Raw genomic sequence first — 25094 nt, 5'->3', positions numbered from 1 at the left:
GGGCGGGCCGAGGCGAGCGGGGGCGGGGCCTCGCGCCGTCTTGGGGCTGCTTTCAGGGTCCGACCCGCGCTGGAGCTGCGGACACCCGTCGCCGACGCTGCCGCCGCCGTTTTGACCCGGGCCGCCACCGCCGCTGCGTGTCGCCACCATGAACCAAGATCTTCGCAGGGAGCGGGCAGCCGCCAGCTTCAACCCGGAGCTGCTCACTCACGTCCTGGACGGCAGCCCCGAGAACACCCGGCGCCGCCGAGAGATCGGTGAGGGCGGCGGGGCCGGGCCTCCCTCCTTCCCCGAGCGCGGCTCCGGACTCGCTCGATGAGGCGTCGCGGGGGCGCTGTGGAGCCTGGGCCGCAGCGCCTGGCTCAGCTTTGGGGAAGCCGGGACCCCCAGTCCCAGGGCCGGCCTGTGGAGGGGTGAGGGGTGTCGTCCCTCCCGAGCCCGCGCTCCGAAAACCCGCTGGGATTCAAGGAGGTGTCACGGAGCCCTGACTTTCTGTCTTCCTGTCTTCCTCTTGATGCCCTCTCGCTCCCTTGCAGAGAACCTGATCCTGAATGACCCAGACTTCCAGCACGAGGACTTGAATTTCCTCACTCGCAGCCAGCGTTACGAGGTGGCTGTTAGGAAGAGTGCCAACATGGTGAAGAAGATGAGGGAGTTTGGCATCGCGGACCCAGAGGAAATCATGTGGTTTAAAAAGTAGGTATGCCTTAGCCTAGATTAAGTGCCCAAGCCCAAACCTTAATTTAAACGCGCAGCCCGTGGTGTCCTTTTTCATCGTGCTCGGCGTTGGAAGACTCAGACTGCTTATTTTCACCCCACTTTCCAGTGATGTGTGTGAAAACTAGTGTTTACTTTTGTATTTAAGTCTTTTAAAGGGATGACGTTTGTAGAATGCTGAGCATGAGTGGAGAGGCTGCAGTTTTCATTGTCAGGAATCTGTACCTACTAACTCCTTTGGCCCAGACATCTCAGTGTAGAGTGATTTAAATTGCAAAATGCCTTTGCTCTTTGTAACAAGGAGGTTTGCTAAATTGAGAGGCTGAATTCGATTTTTGGTTGCAAGACCAAACAATATTTTGGAGCAATAACAGATTGTATTTCCTTTTTTTTTTAAAGAGTTTATTTATTTATTTGACAGAGACACACAGCGAGAGAGGGAACACAAGCAGGGGGAGTGGGAGAGGGAGAAGCAGGCTTCCCGCTGAGCAGGGAGCCCGATGCAGGGCTCCATCCCGGGACCCTGGAATCATGACCTGAGCCGAAGGCAGACGCTTAACGACTGAGCCACCCAGGTGCCCCATAGATTATATTTCCATATGAGAGTGTAGATCTTGAGTTTAAAGATGGACAATGGACAATGTGGGGTAGATGAAGAACATGAGTCAAACTTCAGAGTGAATAGAAAATATTTTAAGAACCTAGCATTCTTGAATCTGGTGGCAGTGTTATTTAAATGGCTCTCTGGCGTATGAGACCTCCTAAAATCAGGCCTTGGTACTAGTGCTGGAAAGAGTCTGTACTTTTTCTTTTTCCAGACCATCTGTTTTTTTTGTTTTGTTTTGTTTCTTAATTAGAAATAAAAGTAAGCACTTTTTTTTTTTTTTTGCCTTTATCTGAATGAACACTCTAATTACATGATCTGAGTACAAGATTTCTTTGGCCTGTATGCTCTCTTACACTTCTCATTCATTTCTGGGCACTTCCTTTTTTGGGGGTTTCAACATTTTAGAAGAATTCCATTATTTTCATCAATAAAGATTAAATGATACGAATGGTGTGTATTCAAGAGACAAGAAAAAGGGAACATGTAAAGTTACAAGTTTTGCATTTATGTAGTGATGGAAATTTCTCCTTTATTCTACTGCCTCTAAAACGTTTGGTATCTAATTTTTTCAGTCTGACCTGGTTACTATTGTTGAGGATGAAATAATTTATTCTGGTCCTTAGGACTGTCCTGAGAATTCCTTTCCCTTTTAGTCATAAAATTATGACTTACTTATTTTTAGTAGCCCAAATCAAAGTATTTACCAACTTCCAAGTGTTCTTTTTTACTTTTGAAATTTGTAACTCAAAGCTGTGGGGATATTGAGGTAGAGTACCTCCTAGAAGATTATGTTTCTGAATCACCTGAGTTGGGTTTTAGGTAAACTTCAAAAATGGAAGATTTTATCCTTTTTTAAACAACCCAAAAAAAAAGAGGTTTGTTTTGTTTTACTTTTAAGTAGTTGATGCAGTATGTTTCAGAATTGATTAGATTTCATAATCAGTGGTGGTTCATGGAGTGTAAGCAGAGTTGAGTGAAGTCGCAATGAAATAGAGCAAATTCCTTTATGTGGGTTAAAGAGCAGAGGACATGAGCCAGTTGTTTTGCCTGTCATTTTTTATGATACAAACCTTGCTCTTTGGGGAATATAGAGTACCAAGGTTTTTTGTTTTGTTTTGTTTTTTAAAGATTTTACATATTTAATTGACACAGAGAGAGAGAGCACACAGGGGGAGCGGCAGGCAGAGGGAGAGGGAGAAGCAGGCTTCATGCAGGGCTTGATCCCAGGACCCTGGGATCATGACCTGAGCCAAAGGCAGCCGCTTAATGACTGAGCCACCTGGGTGCCCCTAGAGTACAAAGTTTAACACACCTTTTGACATCCTTCCAGTATCCCTAGGATAGGACAGGGAGATCAATTTATGTGAGAGCGAGAAGGGGATTGAAAATTAGTCTTGGCAGTTACTGAATGCCATTGAATCCAAGCCCACCCTCAGTGGTAGCTCACACCTGAGTTTCATGTACCACTAAGAAAGAAAAAGTGCTGCCAGTTAACTATGACCTCCCCTTATTTGTGAGATGCACCTGATTTCTTAAATGCTAAGTTGGGGGGGGTGATACCAGACAGATGAAATATAGTAATATTTCTCTTTCAGGGGATTTTGAGCATTTACTGGTTTCTTTACAATTATTTCTCCTATCTCAAAATTCATATATGGGACTGTCTTAAAGTCGATGGAATATTAGTAAGATACTTTGAGATTTCTCAACTTGAGCAAAGAACTGTTCTCTCCAGGCCTTGGCAAAAAAAACCCTTGCTGTTTGGGGAATGTAAAAGTTGTTTTCCTAATCTCCTCTTCTGTAATTTTTGTCTTTTAACTCTCCTGTTTACTATGAAAAGAAAACTGTGAAGTGTTCTTAAGAGTAATTTAAAATTCTAATGAGGATCAGCCATGGTTTTTGTTACTCTCCTTCGGTTTTTAAAGCTGATTCCTTGAAAAGCATCTTCAGGAGGGATTAAACATAATTTAAAAACAAGGACTGAGATTTTGTGCATGAGTTGATTTTCAAACTCTCAAATTCTCAAATTCTTTTGAACTCGAAAGAATCTCAGTATGTTTATTAACATAAACATTCGACAGTCTTTGTGTCACCTATTTTTCCCTCTGAGTTTCCTAGAATTATATTGTGTCATGATCATTATTTCAAATAACCCCACAGCCTCCTCACTTCCCTTCCGGGGAATAGGAGTGTCTTATGTTGCCACCATTTTTGGTACCTAAACTACTACTTCTCTTCCTCAGAAACTCTTGTAAGTTCGTTTCCTATTTTAGTAAAATATAATTGTTAGGGAATGCTGTGGGGCTCTTGCCTTTGAGAGAATGATATCCACATTCATCTTCCTCATCAGGCCTTTGACTCCCACTTCGGTGAGGCGGGGCGTCACTTCTCTACCGTCCAGCAGCAGTAAACTCCTGTTGATCCAAGTTATTTGGAAGCTAACTTCTTCTGTTCATACCCCTCCTTTTTCTTGTTGCTCCCTCCATTCAGTTGAAATTGATATTCGATATTGGTGTAAAAATTATGGAACCTCCGGGTTAAAAAGGCATTTTTTTATGTTCCTTGGATGCAGGCATTCCTTAGATGGTTCAGTCTGCCCCAAGCACCCCTGAAAAGTGATCTTCGAACCTAAAGGTGGTAGGATTGGTTTTAGGACCTCCCCAAAAGTGAATTGGCAGCCTTCCCCCTTTCTTTTAATTCAGGCTGTGCTCACTGGACAGACCAAGATAAACTGGTGACACTGCTTCCTCCTCATTCCTTGAGGAGTCATGAAGACCAGTTAGGTGATACTTACTTTGTACTTTGAGCTCTTTATATATATAGATAGAACAAAATAGACACCCCTAAGATCTTTAACAGTGTAGCCAGGGCTGACTAGTGTATGTGATTTATAGTTTGACTATTTCACAGATTGTGTTTTATGAGAAAATAGTTGAAGACAGAATTTCAGTGTGATTGGAATTCCCTTAAACTGGAGTGAATATCAAGACCATCAGAGATAAATGTTTAACATTCTCACATTTCTACTTCCCCACCTGTAAACTCTGAAGACCTTTAGAGATCTGTGGTTTGGCCCTGAAATATGTATTTACTATCCTGGATGTTTGCTTTGGTTATTTAGGGAAAAATTAAACTATTCTTTAGAAGCTTTTGTTAGCAGCTCTACAAATAAATGTTCTATGGAGTTCCTTTTGATTTTCAAAACAAGTAAAACTTGAAAATAAAGCAAACACACACTCCAAAGAATCCAATAAAACCAACAGATGACACCAACAAAAATAAAAAAACAAAAGGGATTTTTAGGCTAAAACTTGTGTAGAATTTGCTTCCTGGATGAAGTGTAGAATTAAAGAATTCTGGCCCTGAAATGACTTGGGCAGGGAGGGAGTAGATAACACTGGAATTGATCTTTTAGGTGGGAAAATGGTAAATTTTACATTTAATTTCTTAAGAAAAGGGTTGAAATTTTCCCAGCCTCAATTCTGAGGGCCATGGTTGTCTGGCAAGAATGGGTGGTAGAATGCAGTTTCTAGAGTAAGGCTGAGATCGTTTTCTTTTCTCTCCTGTAGAGTGCATTTGGTCAATTTTGTGGAACCTGTGGGCCTCAATTTCTCCATGTTTATTCCTACCTTGCTGAATCAGGGCACCACTGCTCAGCAAGAGAAATGGCTGCTTTCATCCAAAGGACTCCAGATAATTGGCACCTACGCCCAGACGGAAATGGGCCACGGTTAGTCCACATTTGAGGGTCAGTGGGTAACCCATCTCAGGACTTAAACTGATAAATGACTCCTGATGTTTGGTTTTTCCTGCTGCTACACTTTAATTTGTCTTTCAGTTGTTAAGCCTTAAATAAAATTCAGCTTCTCATTTTCTCATAGGTCATTTCCCCATAAACTGGTCCAAGACTCTAGCCTGAAACATCCTTCATTGTTACTTCTAAAAGCCTTTTTACCCTTGCTGCATATATCCCATTTTAATGGCTGTTGAGCATTTTGGAAAGATGGGATCGAAAATGTGGCAGAATTAAGCGTTGGTGTCTAATTATAAAAAGAGACTTTGTTGGAAATTCGTGAGAGTGTTAATGCCTTAGCAATATCTGGAAGTTGCCTCTCTGCTTTAATGAAGCTAAAGATGGGGATTTTAAGGGGCGGGGGGGCAGAGGGTTAGAGCATTTAAGTGTCTTACTCTTTCTTTCTTTGCCCACTAGCAGGCTTATAAGGCAGTTTGGAGAAAAGTTCATGATTCTCTTCATTTGATTATAGCAGTCTTTTTTTTTTTTTTTTTAAAGATTTTATTTATTCATTTGAGACAGCGAGATACAGAAAGAGAGAACCTGAGCAGGGGGAGAGGCAGAGGGAGAGGCAGGCTCCCTGCTGAGCTAGGAGCCAGACGTGGGGCTCGATCCCAGGACCCTAGGATCATGACCTGAGCCGAAAGCAGACACTTAACCATCTGAGCCACCCAGGTGCCCCAGAGCAGTCTTTTTATTATACTTTTTTTCTTTACATATTTTTGGACTTCGTATTGCCAGTCATTCTTGGTTCAGTGGCTCAGTCGGTTAAGTGACCGACTGAGGTCTTGGTCTCAGGATCATGAGTTCGAGCCCCGTGTTGGGTTCCATGCTGGGCGTGGTGTCTACTTAAAAAAAAAATTGTTTATAAATGGCCAGCTCCTTCAAAAAGTTTTGTGTTTGGTCTTAATGTGAAGGAAGTTTGTTTTCATAGACAAGGCCATTGGGAGGTTTGGGGGTTTTGAATTTGAGCTGCCCAGTCTCATTCCCTAATTTATCATAAGGCTTCCATTACGTAAATAAGGAGAAGAGGAAGAGATGCAAATAGCATGAAAACTTCATTTTTGTGTTTGATTTGGTGCTTTTTGATTGGTGAAATGGTTTAAGGAAATGTTCTTTATCACAAACCCCATGAGAACTGCAGATTCTGGTTGTGATGTTATCTTACAAACACCCTGCCAAAACACCCAAGACTTTTGCTTCAGGATGGCCAATACTGAAATAAGCAGACTGAAGAAAAGTTTTCCTAAGGGAAGGAATATAACACTCATAGAGGTCTTCCTGTCTGGGGGAGGGAGGGAGAGAGAGAGAGTGTATGAGTGTGTGTGTGTGTGTGTGTGTGTGTGTGTAATCTTAAATAGCTTTGTGGTACAGAACCCTTCTTTTGTTTAAGTATGCATCATTGTGGAATTTATTTGACTTATAGTCAGTGCTATTCATAGGAGGCATAAAGATGTAAATTATTCTGAGGCTAAATGGGTTTGATTGTATGTCTCGCTGGTCTCACCCTTCTGCTTCTATAAAGTATGTTGTAAATGTATATTTGCCCTAAATTTTGAAAGAGAAGAAGTAGCGAGGACTTGAAGTTTCTGGTCTGAGGAGCACAGAAATTGGACTGAGGTCCTATGTTGGTCTGGGTGAGTTTGCTTTTTTTATTAGTTTTCTTTCCCTTATTGCTTCTCTTTTTCGGATATTTTCTTGTATTTGAACCAACTTTGTCTTAATCTCTATATTTTAGAGAACGGAGTTGTGAGATTAGGTCTTTTTTCTCGCTGGAATCTCGTCCATTCACATTGCTGTTTGTTGTGCTTCGTCCACTGCTGTTCTTTTCTGGGGGCACCAGTCAGTTTGTTGGTTAATTTGCACCCTGTGACAGTATAGCCTTGTGTAAAATAGTAAGTCCTTCAACGTCAAAGAGACTAAATAGAGCGACTTGTGCAGATGGAGGTTTGATGGTTCAATCCAGAGACTTCAGAACGTTGACTGGCCAACAGTGATTATCTCAAGTGTCACAGAATTGGCTATAACTTTGAGTTTGGGATTCTTTCAGCTCTAGGTAGGTGCTGAGAAGTGAGGAGACAACAGCATTGCTCAGGCTCCTTCCAGGATCCTGAAGGGTCTTAAAATTCAGTCCCCTGCGCAAAGTCTCCGTCATCTCTTTTCTCTCTTCCCTCCTCTAAATACTCACCTGTGTGTAGAGGCACACGAAATCCGACACACACTTGGTCTGTGGGTCTGTGAGCCTTATTCAAGGGCAGAAGTCTGGGCTGAGGGGCGCACCCTCTCCCAGGGGTTCTGGTGTTGAAGGGACTGTCTGTGGAACGTGGTCCAGCAATAATCCTCTTGACCATACCTTTCTCCGGGTCCCAAAGCAGGTAGTGTGCTTGGTCTTCACAGATATTTGGTCACTTCAAGTTCTGGCCACTTTATAGCAATTCTCCTTCTTTGTTTTCTGCTGTTGTTAATCAGGAAAATAGAGCTTATACAATACAGTTACCGTCCTTGAAGATCGGTGCGGTATGTCAGCACCTTCCCATCACCAGTACTCAAATATGAACTAAAGCACTTCTCTTCCTTTGAAACTTGAGAAATAGATAAATAGTAAACGGGACTGTGTAAGTCACTAGTCTTTCTCCCTGTATTTTCACTACTGTCTCCTGTCTTCTTTCTTCCGAGTGAGTCTCTTTCCTGTTGGACTTCCCATGAGACTTGCTCCCTAGGTTTTGGGGCTATTCGAATTCCCCACCATGATTGTTAATAACAATATAAACTTCTTTACAAAAACTATGCCCTTTAGGGTTATGCCTTCAGAATATCTTTCTCAGAAGTAAATTACTGCATTGAAAGGAGTGAACATTTTATAGCTATTGCATAGTTTAAGACTTCTTGAAACACAGAACAAGTTTATAGTGTATTTAGCAAATTATTAGTGTACCGTGTTTCCATAAGCCCCATCAATGTGGTTACTTTAATTTTTTTTTTGCTACTTTAATATATATCTAAGAGTTAAAGTTTTAATTTTCCAAAGCCAGTGAGCCTGGATGTTTTGGCTTACTGTCTGTATTTCCTGTGTATAAACCGGGTTTTTCTCCTTTGCGTGTTGATTAAATAGAATCTGTACATTGATCTTATAAATATGTTGTATCCTTCGAGTATTTTTTGTATTGCCTTCTGTTTTGTTAAACGCTTTGGCTTCATGTATTGAATGCATCCTTCTCTGAGTAGGTATAAATTTTTTTCCCCCATATCTTGGATAATTATTCCTTTATTTTCTTCCAGTTTTTTTGTTTGTTTGTTTGATTTATGTTTAATGCTTTGACTTGTATATGGTATAGAATGATGAATGAATCCCACCATTTGTATGTTTATTAACTAGTATTTTTCCCCCTTTCTTTCCAGTTCTTAGAGTTTTATTGTTTCAATTTATTTCTGGAACCTTAAAAATATATTGATTAGTACCTTTGTTTTTCTCCTAATATCATAAACATTGGTTCATTGTTGCTTTGTAAGATATTTAAAAATCTGATAGGATAAGCCTGCTGTTGTTATATTTTAAGACCTACATATTTGGTGTTCTTGTATATTTACTCTTCTAGGCAAATTCCGATCTTAATTTGTCAAATTCTAAATTATATTCAGCAGGAATTTCAAATCTGTGTTACATTAAATCCTTGTATTTCTTGGGAAGTGCTGTCTTTATTATGATAAAGGACTGACTTCTCAACCAGGAATTAGCAATTTCTTGACTGTTACGTATAACTTCTTCTATTCATCCTATTAGGTATTGATATTTTTCCTAATTAAATCTTTACTATTCTGAGCTAAGTTACATAACAAATTTTAAATATTTTGTAGTGTTTCTAAATTGCTTTTCTCTTTACTGAGGTTTCTGCTTTAAGCATCCTAATGGATAAGAATGCAGTTGATTTTTTTTTTCTTCCTTAGAGCCTACAGATTTTCTAAATTCATTCATTATTGATGGTATTTTGTTGTTGATTTCCTAGGATTATAATCATGCTGTCCACGAATATGCTATTTTAAGTCCTTCCTTTCTTATGTATTATTAATCTAATCATTTTGTCCTCAGCGTTGGCTGACAGCCCCGTGTCATGTAGAGGGAGAGACTGGGAAAGCCTTTTGGTGTTATGGTTTTAAAAGAATTGACTGTAGCACTTCACCAAAGTAAAATGTTGGTGCTTTGTAATTTTAAAATAAATGATTTAAAAATAACATATAATCTTTATCATGCATACGTAACCAACTTTTTGCAACAAATACTTGATTTAAGTCAAAAAAACTATCAGGTCACTTTCTCCTTATAACATGCCTAAATTTCATCCACTTGTGAATATAATCCTTACCCTTGTCATAAGAGACCTTTTTCTCCTAAAAACATTCTTCAGTCTCAAAGGGTTTCTGATTACAGTAGTTTATCTCTGCCCCACTCACTGTGTTTTGTGGTAACGCTGACATTTGTCATTCCGTTATCCAGCACACTGATGCAGACCCCTCCTATGAGTCTGGTGGGCTGCTTCAGAGTGGCCCGTCCTCCCCAGGAATCGCTCTGGGTTCTAGCAATGCAAAGTGGTCTTCCAGTGCTAACAGTGGACCTTCCCAGGCCACGGGGTTCAGTCCTGGATCCACCAGTTTGCTCCTGGCAGGTCCCAGGTGTACGTTGATTTTTCTTCCTAGGCACCATTCTTTTATTTTATTTTATTATTTGATTTTTTTAAAGATTTTATTTATTTATTTGACAGAGAGAGACACAGTGAGAGAGGGAACTCAAACAGGGGGAGTGGGGGAGGGAGAAGCAGGCTTCCCGCAGAGCAGGGAGCCCGATGCGGGGCTCGATCGCAGGACTCTGGGACCATGACCTGAGCTGAAGGCAGACGCTTAACGACTGAGCCACCCAGGCACCCCGGCACCATTCTTTTAAAACCTAGAGGCAGTGGCATTCCTGTTTGTGAGGGAAAGCACTCTCTCATCACACGAATGTGTTTATCTGGAGAATTTCCACTGTTTCTTTAACTTTTTATTTTATTTTATTTATTTATTTTTTAAATAAATGTTTTATTTATTTATTCACGAGAGGCAGAGAGAGAAGCAGGCTCCCCGCCTAGCAGGGAGCCCGATGCGGGACTCGATCCCAGGACCCTGGGATCATGACGTGAGCCCAAGGCAATCGCTTAACCATCTGAGCCACCCAGGTGCCCTCTTTAACTTTTTATTTTGAAATGATTATAAATTCATAGGAAGTTGCAGAAATAGCACAGAGAGATTCCACGGACCTCTCACTCAGTTTCCACCAGTGCTAACGTGTTACGGGGGATTTCCCTTTGCCACTTCCAAGGAGAGCTGCTCTGGTTTGGGCAGCTCTCCTTGGTCTCTCTGGTGTCCTCATCGTTGTGCTCAGTCCTGGTTGCACTTGCACGAGAATTTCCCTAACCAGAAGATGTGATTGGGTGGTAGAATTCTTGTCCTCGTTCTGCCATTATCTTCCTGATCTAAAAGCACTTAACTCACCTCAGCCTAATTTCTTTATAAAATGAGCACGTGGGTCACACAGTCTTTGATTTTTCTGTGATTGGGTAACAGAAAGCACAACCACGCAACTGGAAGACATAGCTGATCAGCCCTCGCTCGAGCAGTGCGCCCTGGTTATTTTCCACCTTACTTTCTGAACAAATGGAGAGGTTTTTTGGTGTTTTTTTTTAATACTTTATTTATTTATTTGGCAGAGAGAGACACAGCGAGAGAGGGAACACAAGTAGGAGTGGGAGAGGGAGAAGCAGGCTTCCCGCGGAGCAGGGAGCCCGATGGAGGGCTCAATCTCAGGACCCTGGGACCATGACCTGAGCCAAAGGCAGATGCTTAACGACTGAGCCACCCAGGTGCCCCCAAACTGAGAGGTTTTAAAACTGAAAGGTTGCATAGGCTAATTTCTAAGATAATTAAAGAGAATAATAAGAGCAATTTAGAGTCGGTTAAGTTAGAGCTAGAAGTTCAATGCGAGGCCAGTGATGGGGAAGGATAACAAAGGCATATCAATCTATTTCCTATTAGAAAGAAATTCACACAGATGTCTAAGGCATCTGCAAATTTTAAGTTGAAAGAATGACTTTAGAAAGTGGATTCAGGGGCACCTGTCTGGCTCAGTCATAAATAAATAAATGGATTCAGAATTACAAAAACTTAAGATGTTTATTATCATTAGTGATAATTCCCACATAATTGGTTTGTTATGCATGAATATGTTATTTGTAATTATTATTAATGGTCTCTAATAGAAGTTGCATGTCTTTTATTTCTGATACTAATCACTGGGTGAAGAGCATTGTCAATTTTTGTATTAAATTGTTTCAGTAGGGCATGGCTGGTAACCAGATTAAAAAAAAAAAGAACCAGATTTATGTAGGGAATGTGGATCTATGCTGGATGTTTTATGAACAAACACGAAGGATTCTAGCCTAGAAGCATTACTGAAATTGCTTTTAGGAAAGCCTGTCGGCTGGGGCATCATTTTGTCCATCTGAGAGAACAAAGTTCTCCTGTCTCACATTCTCATCAGAGTAAATAATTGTACAACTTAAATTCTCCATCCTGTACAATCTCTTCAAATTTTTTATTTCCTTTGATTTAATTGTAAGGCTGGACTCCTCTGCCCGACTTGCATGTTTATGCTGCGCAGGCTTTGGAATCGGTAGCCAATCCTCACCAAGACTGATTATTTAAGAGCTGAGTAGCGTAAGAACAAACTTCTTGCCAACTTAAGAAAAATGAAATTTGCCAAGAGTTGATTAAAGTAATACAGAAAGAGACAGTGCTCCCGCCCACGATAATGTCCACCCAACTAACTTCATACTTACAGGTTTTTTTTCTCCTTCCCCTTACTCTGTTCACATTTGCTGATTCTCTCACACCTGATGACTCTTCTCTCAAATGCCCATCCTTGGTGTTTCTTCGAAGTTTTGTGCACCGAGGGCGGCCTGAGCCTCTGGATCTCCACTTGGGCATGTTCTTGCCTACTTTACTTCACCAGGCAACCGCGGAGCAGCAGGAACGCTTCTTCATGCCCGCCTGGAACTTGGAGATCATTGGCACTTACGCCCAGACAGAGATGGGCCATGGTACGGTGCATTCAGTCTACCTTCTGGGTTGGGCGGGGCTCTGCAGGCTTAGCGTATGTGGAGAGCCCACTGTATGTTAGCAAGGGCATATCCACGTACCGTAGTCTTTCTGCAGAAGCCAGGTTTTTTTATATATACAGGTCTTGGCATAGACGTGGCTTTGGTCAGTGGAAATTAAAGGTTATGTTGTCACAGAGATATGCTGATTATTCTTTTTCATGGTTCCCTTTCAGTGAGTCAAGAATTACAAGTTAGGATTTATTTACTGAGTGGCTTTTCAAGTTCACTGGAGTTGTGTAGAATTTGTGTGCATGTAGCATCTGAACCCATCTTTCTTTCTTCGGTACGATCTGATTCCCTTTCCTACGGATACCTTAATGGGCTTGCACAAATTCCAGAAGAAACACAGATCAGTAGTACAGGTGTTCTCTGACTTGCTTGAGGGAAATGAGTGGCTTGTAGAACCATAATTCAGTCAAGGTCTGAAGGTAGCTTGGCCAAAGATTAAGAAAAAAAGAAAAAAAAAAAAAGCTGTTTTGGAGGGAGTGGCTGTCCCTGTTAATCTGGTCTGTATTGGTGTCTCTGTTTGCTATTCATTTCCTTCTGTCTTCTCTTTTCCTATTTCAAGGTTTCAGAACTGATCTAATGTAATGTATATTTGCCATGTGCTCTCATTTCTGTGCAACTTTATCTTAATTTTATAGCTAATTTGGCTCTTGGTACTAAATTGTATTTTACAGGATTTTTACAAGACCCAGAGTGGAGTATTGTTTGGTTCCATTGTGCATTTGCAAACATTCTGTCATTATCTGTTCTGTTACTCTGTTATTTCTTTTCCTGTAAAAACTTCTTTGCTGAAAGTGGCTGGTTCCTTGATTCTCACATGTACTTGAGAAGGTTGTGGATCACACATGAAGTGGCCATTTCTGTTCCTTAACTTGGAGGTTTCTAAATGTTTCAAAGTTTAAGTGTTTAATGAGGTCTGGAATTATCTAAGCAGTTTGGAAAAAGGTTCTCAGCATTGGCTTCAGGATAGTATATTAGAGGGAGTGTCACTTAGAATATTTTTCTGTTAACTGTTTTCCAAGAATTTTGGCACATTTGTATTAGGATTTAAAGCGTGAATCTTTGTCCATCTCCAGTAAACATGACACTGGGAACTCTTCTAGTCACAGTAATGAACCAGCCAGGGTCGAAGTTAAGGCCTGGTGTTGGAAATCGCAGCGTGCACTCAGACCTTATTACTGGACCTTTAGAAATCAAAAAAAAAGGTCACTGTTCCAGGTCTTTTTCCCCATAGTGTATATCTTTTTGAAGTCTGGTTTTCCATTCTAGAAATCACTCTGAAGTAAGTCTTTAATTTATAAGAACTTTGGCTGAAGTCTCTTTCTGTCACCTCTTATCTTAATCTTTGTAAATAGAGAAGCCCAGAATGTTGAACTGGTGTGTAGACACCATACATGAGTTGAAATTGGCACATTTAAACTTAGAGATGTTATTTTAAAAGAGCAGTTAACTTCCCTGTTAGGTTCCTATCCTATGATCTTGTGAAAATACGATTCTAAACTGCCTTTATATTTTCTTTTGGTTGATCTAAATAGAGGTGCATTAATTAAAAAGTATAGAAATAGAACATGCTTGACATTTATATTTTCACCTTGATAGGAACTGCCTGGTTTGAATATAGGAAATTATGGGGCGCTTGGCTCAGTCGGTAGAGCACGTGACTCTTGATCACGGGGTCATGAGTTCGAGCCCAATATTGGGTTTACTTTAAAAAAAAAAAAAGTATAGGGAAGTATCTGTATCGGTTATTAACTATTTGTAGCTTGTCTATAAATATCTTGTTTTTGTTAGATTTTGTTGTTCTCTGAGATACTAGAGCTGAAAAGACGGGGCAGGAGATTTTACCCTGTGCCTATTTGTTCCCATATTTTATCCAAGGTGAATGTAACTTATTTCCTTAGGAACTCATCTCCGAGGCTTGGAAACCACAGCCACTTACGATCCTGAAACTCAGGAGTTCATTCTCAACAGCCCTACTGTGACCTCCATCAAGTGGTGGCCTGGCGGACGTATGTGAATTTTTTAGCATTTGTTCGATGTTTTGACGAGTTATTATAAGATGGTGTTTAGGATGTAGAGCTTCTATGGGAATATCATTTTGAAATGTAGGAAACGCTCTGAAGGCTCTTCTCGGCTATTGATAGTCTCCTGTAGTGCTTGTTGTAGACCTGTCCTCCATTTACAAGGCACAGAAGGGACAGCTGTCTCACTCTGAACTTTGCATTTGAATATTCCCATCATTAGCGCAGTTTCCTTAGTCACCATGTAAAGCAGCTTAGTCTTCCCTGTGTGGTTATAAGTTATAAGTAATTTAAATGTAAACAGCTGCGTGTGGCTAGTGGCCACTGTTTTAGAAAGCACTTCATTAAGGGAGAAAAAGGAAATAAATTAATGTTTTTATGGTTATCCTAAAAAAAATTTTTATGTAAATGAATGAGAAATAAGTAGAAAAGAAAGTAAAGTCTTTCTGATTAATTTTTTTTTAGTGAAGTCTTTCCTAAAATGAAGGATTACTATCAAATCAACAAACTGTACACCTTAAACTTACAAATGTTGTAGGTCCATAATATCTCAATAAAATGTGTATAAAAGCTTTTATATATATAGAATGAAGGATTGCTTTGCCAAAATTCAATAAATTTTAATGACTATCAGCTTAAGTGAATTTCTTTCTGAAAACTGGGTGTGGTACTGTTGTAAGCCTCTTGGGTACACTTTATCGATGGAGGCTGGTATTTAACATACAGTTTTTCCCCATCTTTTATTTCTGTCCTTTGAAAGTGTAAGAAGGTTTGCTCACTTCTCTCTCCTGTTCTCTTTGATGTTCCAGTTGGGAAGACTTCAAATCATGCAATAGTTCTTGCCCAACTCATCACTAAGGGGAAATGCTACGGATTACATGCCTTCATCGTACCTATTCGTGAAATTGGGACCCATAAGCCTTTGCCAGGTTAGAATTGTTTGTCTGCTGTTGAGATGAAAAACTAAACCGATCACTTTCTTCTGCAAAAAGCATAGCACACAATGAAAGAGGCCAGGGCAAGCCGGGAATTGCAGAGCACAAGCACCTTGTGACTTTCCTTTCATCTGTGGTAGGTATTACCGTGGGAGATATCGGCCCCAAATTTGGCTATGATGAGATGGATAATGGCTACCTGAAGATGGACAATTATCGTATTCCCAGAGAAAACATGCTGATGAAGTATGCCCAGGTATCTTTGGAGGAGCAGAGGTGTCAAACATGGGGGTTTCAGCGGCTGTTGATAACCACGGGGTTGCAAGGGTGTGTTTTTTTGGAAGGTAATAACCTATTTTTACTTCTGATTCTTCTTTTATTAACGACAGTGAAATCAAGAGCAGTTGGCAGGTATAAAGAACATATTCTAGTTTGCTAAACCAGTGGGTCTCAAACTTTAGCATGCGTTAGAATCACCTGGAGGGCTGTATAAAGTAGATCAGGGTGGGGATGAGGTTTTGTATTTCAAGCAAACTCCCCGGAGATGCTGCCATTCTGGGGACCACCCTTTGAGAATCATGAGCACAGACTGCCACTTGGGTTTAACAGAATGAAGCATCAGTCCCATGTTCTTTGTCCAGGTGAAGCCTGATGGCACGTACGTGAAACCTGTGAGTAACAAGCTGACCTACGGGACCATGGTGTTTGTCAGGTCCTTCCTTGTAGGAGAAGCCGCTCGGTCTCTGTCTAAGGCTTGCACCATTGCCATCCGGTACAGCGCTGTGAGGCACCAGTCCGAAATCAAGCCAGGGTAAGGGAGGCATCTGAGATTGCTAAAGACCTACCTTTGACACCATTCAAATATCAAAATTCCCAAATGTGATCTCGAGAATACGCATTGGCCTTGCAAAATCAGCTAAGGCGGCAGTATGCTGGGTCTGCTCCTTAAAAACTAGACTTCCTTTTTTTAAGTAGAAAGATGAGGATAGCCACCTTACTATTTTTAACCTAAGAAAAACAGTAATATTACTTGAGCTCTATAAATGAAATGTTTAGGGGCACCTGGGTGCCTCAGTTCGTTAAGTGTCTGCCTTCGGCTCAGGTCATGATCCCAGGACGCTGGGATCGAGCCCTGAGTTGGGCTCTCTGCTCAGCGGGGATCCTGCTTCTCCCTTTCCCCCTGCTAGTGTGCTCTCTCTCTCTCAAATAAATAAATATCTTTTAAAAAAAAAAATAAATGAAATTTTAGAACACTAAAGGCAGTTTGAAAATCCTAATTGCTCCTAACAGCTATGAATTGGGTATGTTGGGAATGGCATGAATGGGACTCCCTGTTGTGTTCATAGCCGTAGGTTAGTCTTACTGCCTTTCACTTGAGTGTGACTCCCTGATGACCTTTTTAACTCCTATAGAAGGAATAAAGAAATCGATAAGAGCTGACCGTCTTAGATGTCATATGGTTAACTCTGTGCATTGGGCCTTCTCCAAAATTATGGTTAAAATAGTTTTTTCAGCCATCTAGTGTGTTAGACTTCTTTATCATTGCTTTCCTTCTATGAAGTTAACCTTGATTTTTGTATGTTGCTATGAGATAGTTTCCTTAGTTATACTGCAAAGACTAAGATAGATATGAACTTCACAGCTAGAAAATACTCTCCGCCTAGGCGGTTCAACAAGGTGGTTGAGAACATGGTTTTCTGTAGCCAAACAGCCTAGATTTCAATTGAGTGAGGATCTACCACATATTCGCTGTGTGACCTTAGGCAGGTTCTTAACCTCTTTTTTCCCCCTTGGTGAAATGGGGAGAGTGCTAGCTTTTCAGTATGTCAAAGTATTTAGACCAGAATCTGGTGCATAATAAGTTCTATGTAAGTGTTTACTTTTGTTTCTTCTCTATCCTTTAGTGAACCAGAACCACAGATTTTGGATTTTCAGACCCAGCAGTATAAACTCTTCCCACTCCTGGCCACTGCCTATGCCTTCCAGTTTGTAGGTGCGTACATGAAGGAGACCTACCATCGAATTAATGAGGACATTGGCCAAGGGGATCTGAGTGAACTGCCTGAGGTATGTGTTTCCTCATTCACTTGTGGGCACCCTTGCCTGTTGGATAATGTCTAGAGAAAACTAAATGTTGGGATTTCTTGAGAAGAATCCATGTGTTCTCAAAAGATACAGCCATTGGGGCGCCTGGGTGGCTCAGTTGGTTAAGCGACTGCCTTCGGCTCAGGTCATGATCCTGGAGTCCCGGGATCGAGTCCCGCATCGGGCTCCCTGCTCAGCAGGGAGTCTGCTTCTCCCTCTGACCCTCCTCCCTCTCATGCTCTCTCTATCTCATTCTCTCTCTCAAATAAATAAATAAAATCTTTAAAAAAAAAAAAAAAAAAAAAGATACAGCCATTATTTTAATTGAAAGTGAATCAGATATGAAGATATGTGGGTTTTGTTTTTTAAGTTTCAGAAGTACTACACTGTGTTGGTTGTTTATTAATCAAAGGAACGTAAGTGGTGACTTTTTTGCCAAGTGGAGCACTGTGGAAGGGAGTGTGGGAACAATATGAATTCAGGCCACCGAGATGACCGTGCTTCAGTTTGCACGCATGGCAAGTGATGTGGCGAGTGACCAGCACTGTTAGGGGAGGAAGAGAGGGCTTCTTGCTGTGAGGCTCAGACCGTCGGCGCCAGCCGCGCCCTGACAGCCTGTGCATCCCCCTCCAGCTCCACGCCCTCACTGCCGGCCTGAAGGCTTTCACTTCCTGGACAACTAATGCTGCTATCGAAGCCTGTCGGATGGCATGTGGCGGACATGGCTACTCTCACTGCAGTGGCCTTCCAAATATCTATGTCACTTTTACCCCCACCTGCACCTTTGAGGGAGAGAACACTGTCATGATGCTGCAGACGGCTAGGTGAGAATCTGATTTGTACTTTATCTGTTGTCAAAACGTTTGAGGGGCGCCTGGGTGGCTCAGTCCGTCAAGCATCCAACTCTTGGTTTTGGCCCAGGTTGTGATTTCAGGGTCCTGGGCTCGAGCCCGGCGTCAGGCTCCACACCCAGTGCAGAGTCTGCTTGGGATTCTCTCTCCCCTCTCCCTCTGCCCCTTTCCCCCACCCGCACGCTCTCTCTCTCTCTCTCTCAAAAAAAAAGAACTTTTGAGTCCTCTTCATCAGTTCCTGTTCCCGTGTTTGCTCTTCACGTTACATTTGTTCCTGAGAGATGGTGGTTTTGCCTTCCATCCCGACCCACTGGTTTTATTTTGTGGTCGGCCGAGCGAGTACAAAACACCTATCACGTTGCTTAAAGTCACTGCAAGAGTTCATCTCTGTTTCACGAGAAGCATAGTTACTGAAAGCATGTGCACTGGTGATTTTTAGGTTCCTGATGAAAAGTTACGACCAAGTGCACGCAGGGAAGTTGGTGTGCGGCATGGTGTCCTACTTGAATGGCCTGCCCACTCAGCGCATCCAGCCGCAGCAGGTAGCAGTGTGGCCAGCTGTGGTGGACATCGACAGCCCCGACAGCCTAACGGAAGCATACAAACTTCGTGCGGCCAGGTGAGTCCCCCCCTCACGAGCTGGGGGGCCTCTGGGGGCTGGGGCCTGAGTACTGCCCGGCATTTCCTGCAAGCTCCGGTTTTCTTTCACTTCTTAACAGATTGGTGGAAGTTGCTGCAAAAAACCTTCAAAATGAAGTGATTCACAGAAAAAGCAAGGAGGTAGCATGGAACCTAACTTCCGTTGACCTTGTTCGAGCAAGCGAGGTCAGTGATAGTTCTCCCTCTCTCTCTCCTCTTCTCTCTCTCCCTCTCCATCCTTCACACCGTCCCAACCCATTTTCTTAGTGCAGAAACCCTTGTTGCTGTGCGGTGAGTTTTTTTCAAAGGTTCTCTCACTCTGGTGTTTTCTTTTTATCTAGGCACATTGCCACTATGTGGTAGTTAAGCTCTTTTCAGAAAAACTCCTCAAAATTGAAGATAAATCTGTCCACGCTGTCTTAAGGAATTTGTGTCTCTTGTATTGTCTGTATGGAATCAGTCAGAAGGCAGGGGATTTTCTTCAGGTGAGTATTTTCTGAATTTAAGTCCGTTTTTTGTTTGTTTGTTTGTTTTTTGGTAGAAAACTCTTTGTGGTTTACTTTATAGTTGTGTGTGTGCACATATATATGAATGTCTGTCTGTATACGTGTATATATGTGTTTGCTTGTTTTATCTCTTCTAGGGAGGTATCATGACAGAGTCTCAGATTACCCAAGTAAATCAGCGCATAAAGGAGTTGCTGATTGCAATTCGCCCAGATGCTGTTGCTTTGGTGGATGCGTTTGATTTTCAAGATGTGACACTCGGCTCTGTGCTTGGCCGTTATGATGGGAATGTGTATGAGAATTTGTTTGAGTGGGCCAAGAAATCCCCACTGAACAAATCAGAGGTACAAAAAAACAATGTCTTTTCACCTTTTGAAATTCTTCATTACATATTAAGGCAGGAAAGACCTCAGAGGTGACTCCTCTGTGAAAGTTCTGTTGTTGTTTTTTTTAAAGATTTTATTTATTTATCTGACAGAGACACAGTGAGAGAGGGAACACAAGTAGGGGGAGTGGGAGAGGGAGAAGCAGGCTTCCCGCTGAGCAGGGAACCAGACGTGGGGCTCGATCCCAGGACCCTGGGATCATGACCCGAGCCGAAGGCAGACGCTTAACGACTGAGCCACCCAGACGCCCCTCCTCTGTGAAAGTTTTGGAAGCTCCTGTGGCCTCTACGGACAGTCACTTTGAGTAACAGATTCAGAAGGGAACTGGGTTGTTCCCACAGTACACAGGTCTTTCATCTCCTTGAGTGTTTAGTAACTATTGGACATGTTCAAACATGTACAAAAATAGAATACTGTAATACACCCCTGTGTATCCTTTGTCACACCTCAGTGACTAATCTCCTGGCCATTGTGTTTCACCTGAAAACCCTCCCTCTGCCCCGAGCGGTGTGCCACCTCCCCCCCCCCCCCCCCCCCCCCGGGGTTTATGGGGATACAAATCCAAGATATTAGATAACTTTATCCATGGATATTTCAGTATGTGTCTTTTAAAAGATAAGGACTTTTTGAAAACATGATCACAGTGCCATTCCACCCCCAAATAGGAATCATGTCATGAACTACCCAGTGTCTAAATTCCTCAATTAACTCCGTTTTTTTTTTTTTTTCCCCCGTCAGTGTTTTGGATCACGATCCGAATAAGGCCCAGATACCTTCTCAGTTAAAAGTGTGCTAGTTGATGCTGCAGGCCCCTCATCAGTAATTCTTTCTCTCTCCCTTCCCTGCAGGTCCATGCGTCTTACTTCAAGTACCTGAAACCACTGCAGTCCAAGCTCTGAAGGGTCGTGGGGACAAGTGCAATTCGCTCCAGAAAGAGCTGGACTCGACACCCCTTACACTTGTCACACAAAGCTGCTTGGGATCTTGACCAAACTCAGAGAGCTATAGAGCAAATGATAAATTGAGCCCTTTCCTCTTTTTATAAATGAAGAAAAAAATGAACAGATTTCAGAGATTAAATGGAAAAAACGGATGTGTTTTAAGTGCCATTAACACTGCACGAGGCCTGTTGGGCATCAAAAGAGCTTTAAGAGATGCAGCATGACTTCGATCTGTGGTGCTGCTGAGCCCAGTAGGCCGTGACCTCGGATAATTCGTAGAATGTAACTACTAAGTAGTTAGTTATTTTCACCTCTTAATTGCTAATCACTGGATCTGTAAGTGTTTTTAAGCAAAGGTATTTTTTAAGTGGGGTCAGGCCCTTCCCACCTTTTCTGCTAAATGTTCTTCCGCTCCTGCCATGGGCCCTGGCCAAGAAACAGGACTGAAGAGAAGGGATTCGGGGAAAGAAACAAATCAGGAAACTTAGCGTGAGTGAAATGTGTGCCTGACATATGGACATGACTTCTGCCCGCTTGCCCCTCTTTGCCGACCTGTTGTTACCACCTAACTAGTCGCGGTAGCATCTTCCCAGCACAAGGGGAACGCCAGCGCAGGGCTAGCATAGGATCACTGTCCCGTGTCGTTAGGAATTAATCTTCCATTCGAGGGATCCCTAAATCATCGGTGTGGTAGCACAGCAGCTCACTTTGTCCCAAAACTTCTTGGGAAGGGGCAAAATGCAAAATCATCTGTGCATTTGACACCTGGCAACTGATGGCACCTCCATCAGTGGTGATTCATCTCCCTCCCCCTCGCCCTGTCCTGGAAGAGATGCTAAGAAACAAGAAGGGGTCACAGTTCCTTTGTAGTAGAATGCATACAGGGAGAGCTCTCTTAGTTGCAGTTACTGTGACTGTGGTGTCCCTACCAACTGGTTTTTCTGGAACAATCCAGATTTTCTGTTTTGCCATTTGTCATAAGCCGTTACAGTGCTTGGAGCTCACAGTGTCTGGCCGTACAAAGATAGAAGCATCACTCAGGCCACCTCTTCTGCCCAGGAGTACCACAGAAAACTCCTTTGACAAACCATGTCTTCTGGTTTTTGGATATAAGTCACTGAATCAATATAATCATCGAAACTATGGCTAAAGGATAAATGCAAGTTCCATAGAATCGCTTTCCTATTGTACATTGGCTTTATTTTCAGTCTTTTTCTAGGAGCTTGATCTGAATTGTGACATTGTCCTTTGAGCTGAAATCTAATTTACAAAATCATTCTACATTTAAAGGTTAAAGATGTACTTCCTAATGAAGGTTTTTCGTAAAATCGATGTAAAACAGCATCACTTGATTTTTTTTTTTTTTTTAAGATTTTATTTATTTATTTGACAGAGAGAGAGACCGTGAGAGGGGGAACACAAGTCGGGGGAGTGCGAGAGGGAGAAACAGGCTTCCCGCTGAGCAGGGAGCCCAGTGTCGGGCTCGATCCCAGGACCCTGGGATCATGACCTGAGCCGAAGGCAGACGCTTAACGATTGAGTCACCCAGGTGCCCCATGATTTTTTTTTTTAATAACCTGTTAACTGTATCTGTGACATCTGTCTCATGAAACCAGTTGTTCTAGAATCAGTCTTGAGAACGTAGTATAATTCAGGCGAAATGTCATCCCTACCTTGGGACCCAACATAAAATCTATCCCAGTGAAACCAGTTATATGAGACTTTTCATTGCCAGCAGAAATCCTTCCACCAAGAGAGCTGACTGGGAATTGTTTTAAGATTGAAGTAACAAGCACTGTGTTAATTTCTTTGGGATATATCTTGACAATAGTTCAGATTCTTGGAAATAACAGTAAATCACAATATTGACCTGTTAAATGTAGAATTGCTTCAAAACTAGTGGTTAAATACCTTATTCGCAGATGAACATCTGTAGTTGGGATCTGAATGTGTTTGAATTAACACCCACCTAATCCCGCTGCATAGATCTGGGATCTCTCTAGGCAGGTTTGAGCAAGTTGTAGACACTACAGAGCCACCTTCAGTCCAGCACCTTGAGTATTATTTAAAAGCGAAATCTGATATTTGATACTGTTTTTATTAACATTGGGATTTTTGTCTTGTACTTTATTCACCGTAACCTAAGAATATAGTAAAACCTCCCTAATTTGTACTATCACGAGGAAAAGAGAATGCCACATAATTAAAAAGTCTAAGCTATGAAGAATTTTAAGGTCCAGGTTTATGACGTTATCAGGTGCAGGTAACACTAAGAATAAAACAAAGCGCGTCCTCCCCAGTGGAGGAATGCATGTTTGTCGGCAGCGGCAGATCCAGTTTGCACTCCCAAAGAAGCCAGGTCTGTGCTACAGATAAGTGGTTCTTTTGTGAGCCATTTTCACCAAAAGTACAAAGATAAATTTAAACCTACTCTTCTCTAAAATGATAAATGCTAAGAGAATGAGATTTTTCTATTAAATACTGATAGAAGCCTTTTTTTTTTTAAGTACTATGAACAAGGAACTCAAAATTGGAATTTTGAGGTTTAATAGGATTTTGCTATTGGATGAAGGTTGATTCTTCCTGAAGTGTTTGGAGCTCTACTTTGTGCTCTACTAGATATATACAGAGGAGTATTTCAGTGGACATTAGTGGTTTCAAAGCACGGTTGGTTCCAAAGCCTTTGGGGCCTCTTTCATGTTCTTGGCTTAAGGACATAACAGTGCTAAGTATCAGCTTATCTTCAGAACATTGACCTAATTGCAACATTAACTATATTCATATGCTTTCTGAGAACAACTGCCTGTCATTTCAGATTTCATATACCTGGAGGCATTTTACAGATCCTAAACATGCTAGGTCTTAATTATTGGGTTTTCTTCAGCGCAGGGCTTTGGCTGGAGAAACATAACATTCAAATTCATGAGGAACGAAAATTGTTTCGATGGCTTGGCTCACAAGCCCTCCTGCCTTTTCTGAGCCTTTTCCATCCGTCTTATTAGGAAGAGATGAGGTGCAGGTATGCACACCTGCTAACCTTTATAAATGTGGTAGGTTGCCCGGGGTCTTAGGTTGCCTTCAAGCAGTGCCAGGGAAGGTTCTTCTACCTGAGACCAAGAGTCTTTTGTTGATTCTCCTTACTCAGATAAAGATTTTGATTATTTTCATGAAATAATGCAGAGGTCATTTCAGCTAAGTATTTACTACTACATTCTTGGAGGATCTGACCAAGTCACACTGTAAATGACTGAAATTATTTTTTATTTTAAAATACCAATAGACTTTCGCTTTTAGCTGTACACACTAAATTCTCACTACCTATTCCTGTGCTCCATGATGGTAAACACAGAAACTTGAGGAATCTTTTTTTTTTTTTTTAAAGATTTTATTTATTTATTAGAGAGAGACACAGCGAGAGAGGGAACACAAGCAGGGGGAGTGGGAGAGGGAGAAGCAGGCCTCCCGCGGAGCAGGGAGCCCGATGTGGGGCTCGATCCCAGGACCCTGGGATCATGACCTGAGCTGAAGGCAGACGCTTAACGACTGAGCCACCCAGGCGCCCCGGAATCTTTTTTTTTTAAGTGAGGACAAGAAACATGAGGAATCTTTAGAGTTACCAGGTGTTAGCTGTTGCAGACCTGCAAATTCCTAGATTCCAAGGGTTTTTTGTTTCGTTTTTATTTTGCTTTAAATTTAGTTGGGCCACTGGGGCAACTAAGGATCTGCCTTTGGCTCAGGTCATGATCCTGGAGTCCTGGGATCAACCCCGCTCGTGCTCTCGCTCAAATGAGTAAATTTTTAAAAAAATAATAAATACATTTGGGGCGCCTGGGTGGCTCAGTCGTTAAGCATCTGCCTTCGGCTCAGGTCCTGGGATGGAGCCCCGCATCAGGCTCCCTGCTCGGCGGGAAGCCTGCTTCTCCCTCTCCCACTCCCCCTGCTTGTGTTCCCTCTATCACTGTGTCTCTCTGTCAAATAAATAAATAAAATCTTAAAACAAATAATAATAAATACATTTAATTGGGCCATTGATTATCTTAGGAAGATCACGAAAAGTTGGGGAGTGATTCTGAGAATTCTGAACCAAAATAGGTTGTTTCGCCACAATACTGTTGACTACTTCATAGTTTAGGTAGCAAACATATAACCTTCCACATAATATTCAGACTGCTGAGATAAACACCATTTTATTTCCAATTGCTGTAGATTCAAGGAAATTACTTGTATTCTTCAGAGTGTATAATTCCTTGCTACCTTTTCCCCTTTTACTGTTCGGGTTTGCGTTTGGTTCCTACCTGACAAGATGCGTTTAGCATGTACTGTTACCCATCCCTGGCTGGACCTGTCCGTGCAGGCGCGAGTACCGAGGAGGTGCACGGGTCCAGAACTTCTGAACCATGATTGGACAGCTGTGACCCGC

The 25094-nt window shown here is 41.9% G+C and overlaps 1 protein-coding gene across 3 annotated transcripts; it reads left to right on the top strand.

The window, feature by feature from the left end:
• The first annotated feature begins 39 nt into the window (after nt 1–39).
• Nucleotides 40–22086, top strand: ACOX1 (acyl-CoA oxidase 1). Of its 3 annotated transcripts, none has more exons than XM_021680984.2 (14): nt 40–257; nt 537–696; nt 12084–12244; nt 14212–14319; nt 15141–15260; nt 15407–15522; nt 15908–16077; nt 17171–17333; nt 17985–18175; nt 18642–18821; nt 18922–19027; nt 19183–19326; nt 19485–19691; nt 20582–22086. In XM_021680984.2, exons 1-14 carry the CDS (start codon nt 149–151, stop codon nt 20630–20632), a joined length of 1986 nt encoding a protein of 661 aa, XP_021536659.1. In that variant the 5' UTR covers nt 40–148; the 3' UTR covers nt 20633–22086. The 3 variants fall into 3 exon arrangements, with proteins under 3 accessions (XP_021536659.1, XP_021536661.1, XP_021536660.1); XM_021680986.2 differs by lacking the exon at nt 12084–12244 and adding an exon at nt 4894–5054; XM_021680985.1 differs by lacking the exons at nt 40–257; nt 537–696 and adding an exon at nt 4934–5054.
• The last annotated feature ends 3008 nt before the right edge of the window (nt 22087–25094 follow it).

The sequence above is a fragment of the Neomonachus schauinslandi genome, chromosome 15 (genome assembly GCF_002201575.2).
Source record: "Neomonachus schauinslandi chromosome 15, ASM220157v2, whole genome shotgun sequence".
Lineage (NCBI taxonomy): Eukaryota > Metazoa > Chordata > Mammalia > Carnivora > Phocidae > Neomonachus > Neomonachus schauinslandi.
Note: the sequence above shows the minus strand (reverse complement) of the source record. Positions and strands in the feature narration are given on the sequence as shown.

Coding starts and splice junctions, on each gene's coding strand:
- ACOX1 (XM_021680984.2), top strand. CDS start 149: ATGAACCAAGATCTTCGCAGGGAGCGGGCAGCCGCCAGCTTCAACCCG. Junction 15,523..15,907: donor TGCTGATGAAGTATGCCCAG/GTATCTTTGGAG, acceptor TTCTTTGTCCAG/GTGAAGCCTGATGGCACGTA. Junction 18,176..18,641: donor ATGATGCTGCAGACGGCTAG/GTGAGAATCTGA, acceptor GGTGATTTTTAG/GTTCCTGATGAAAAGTTACG.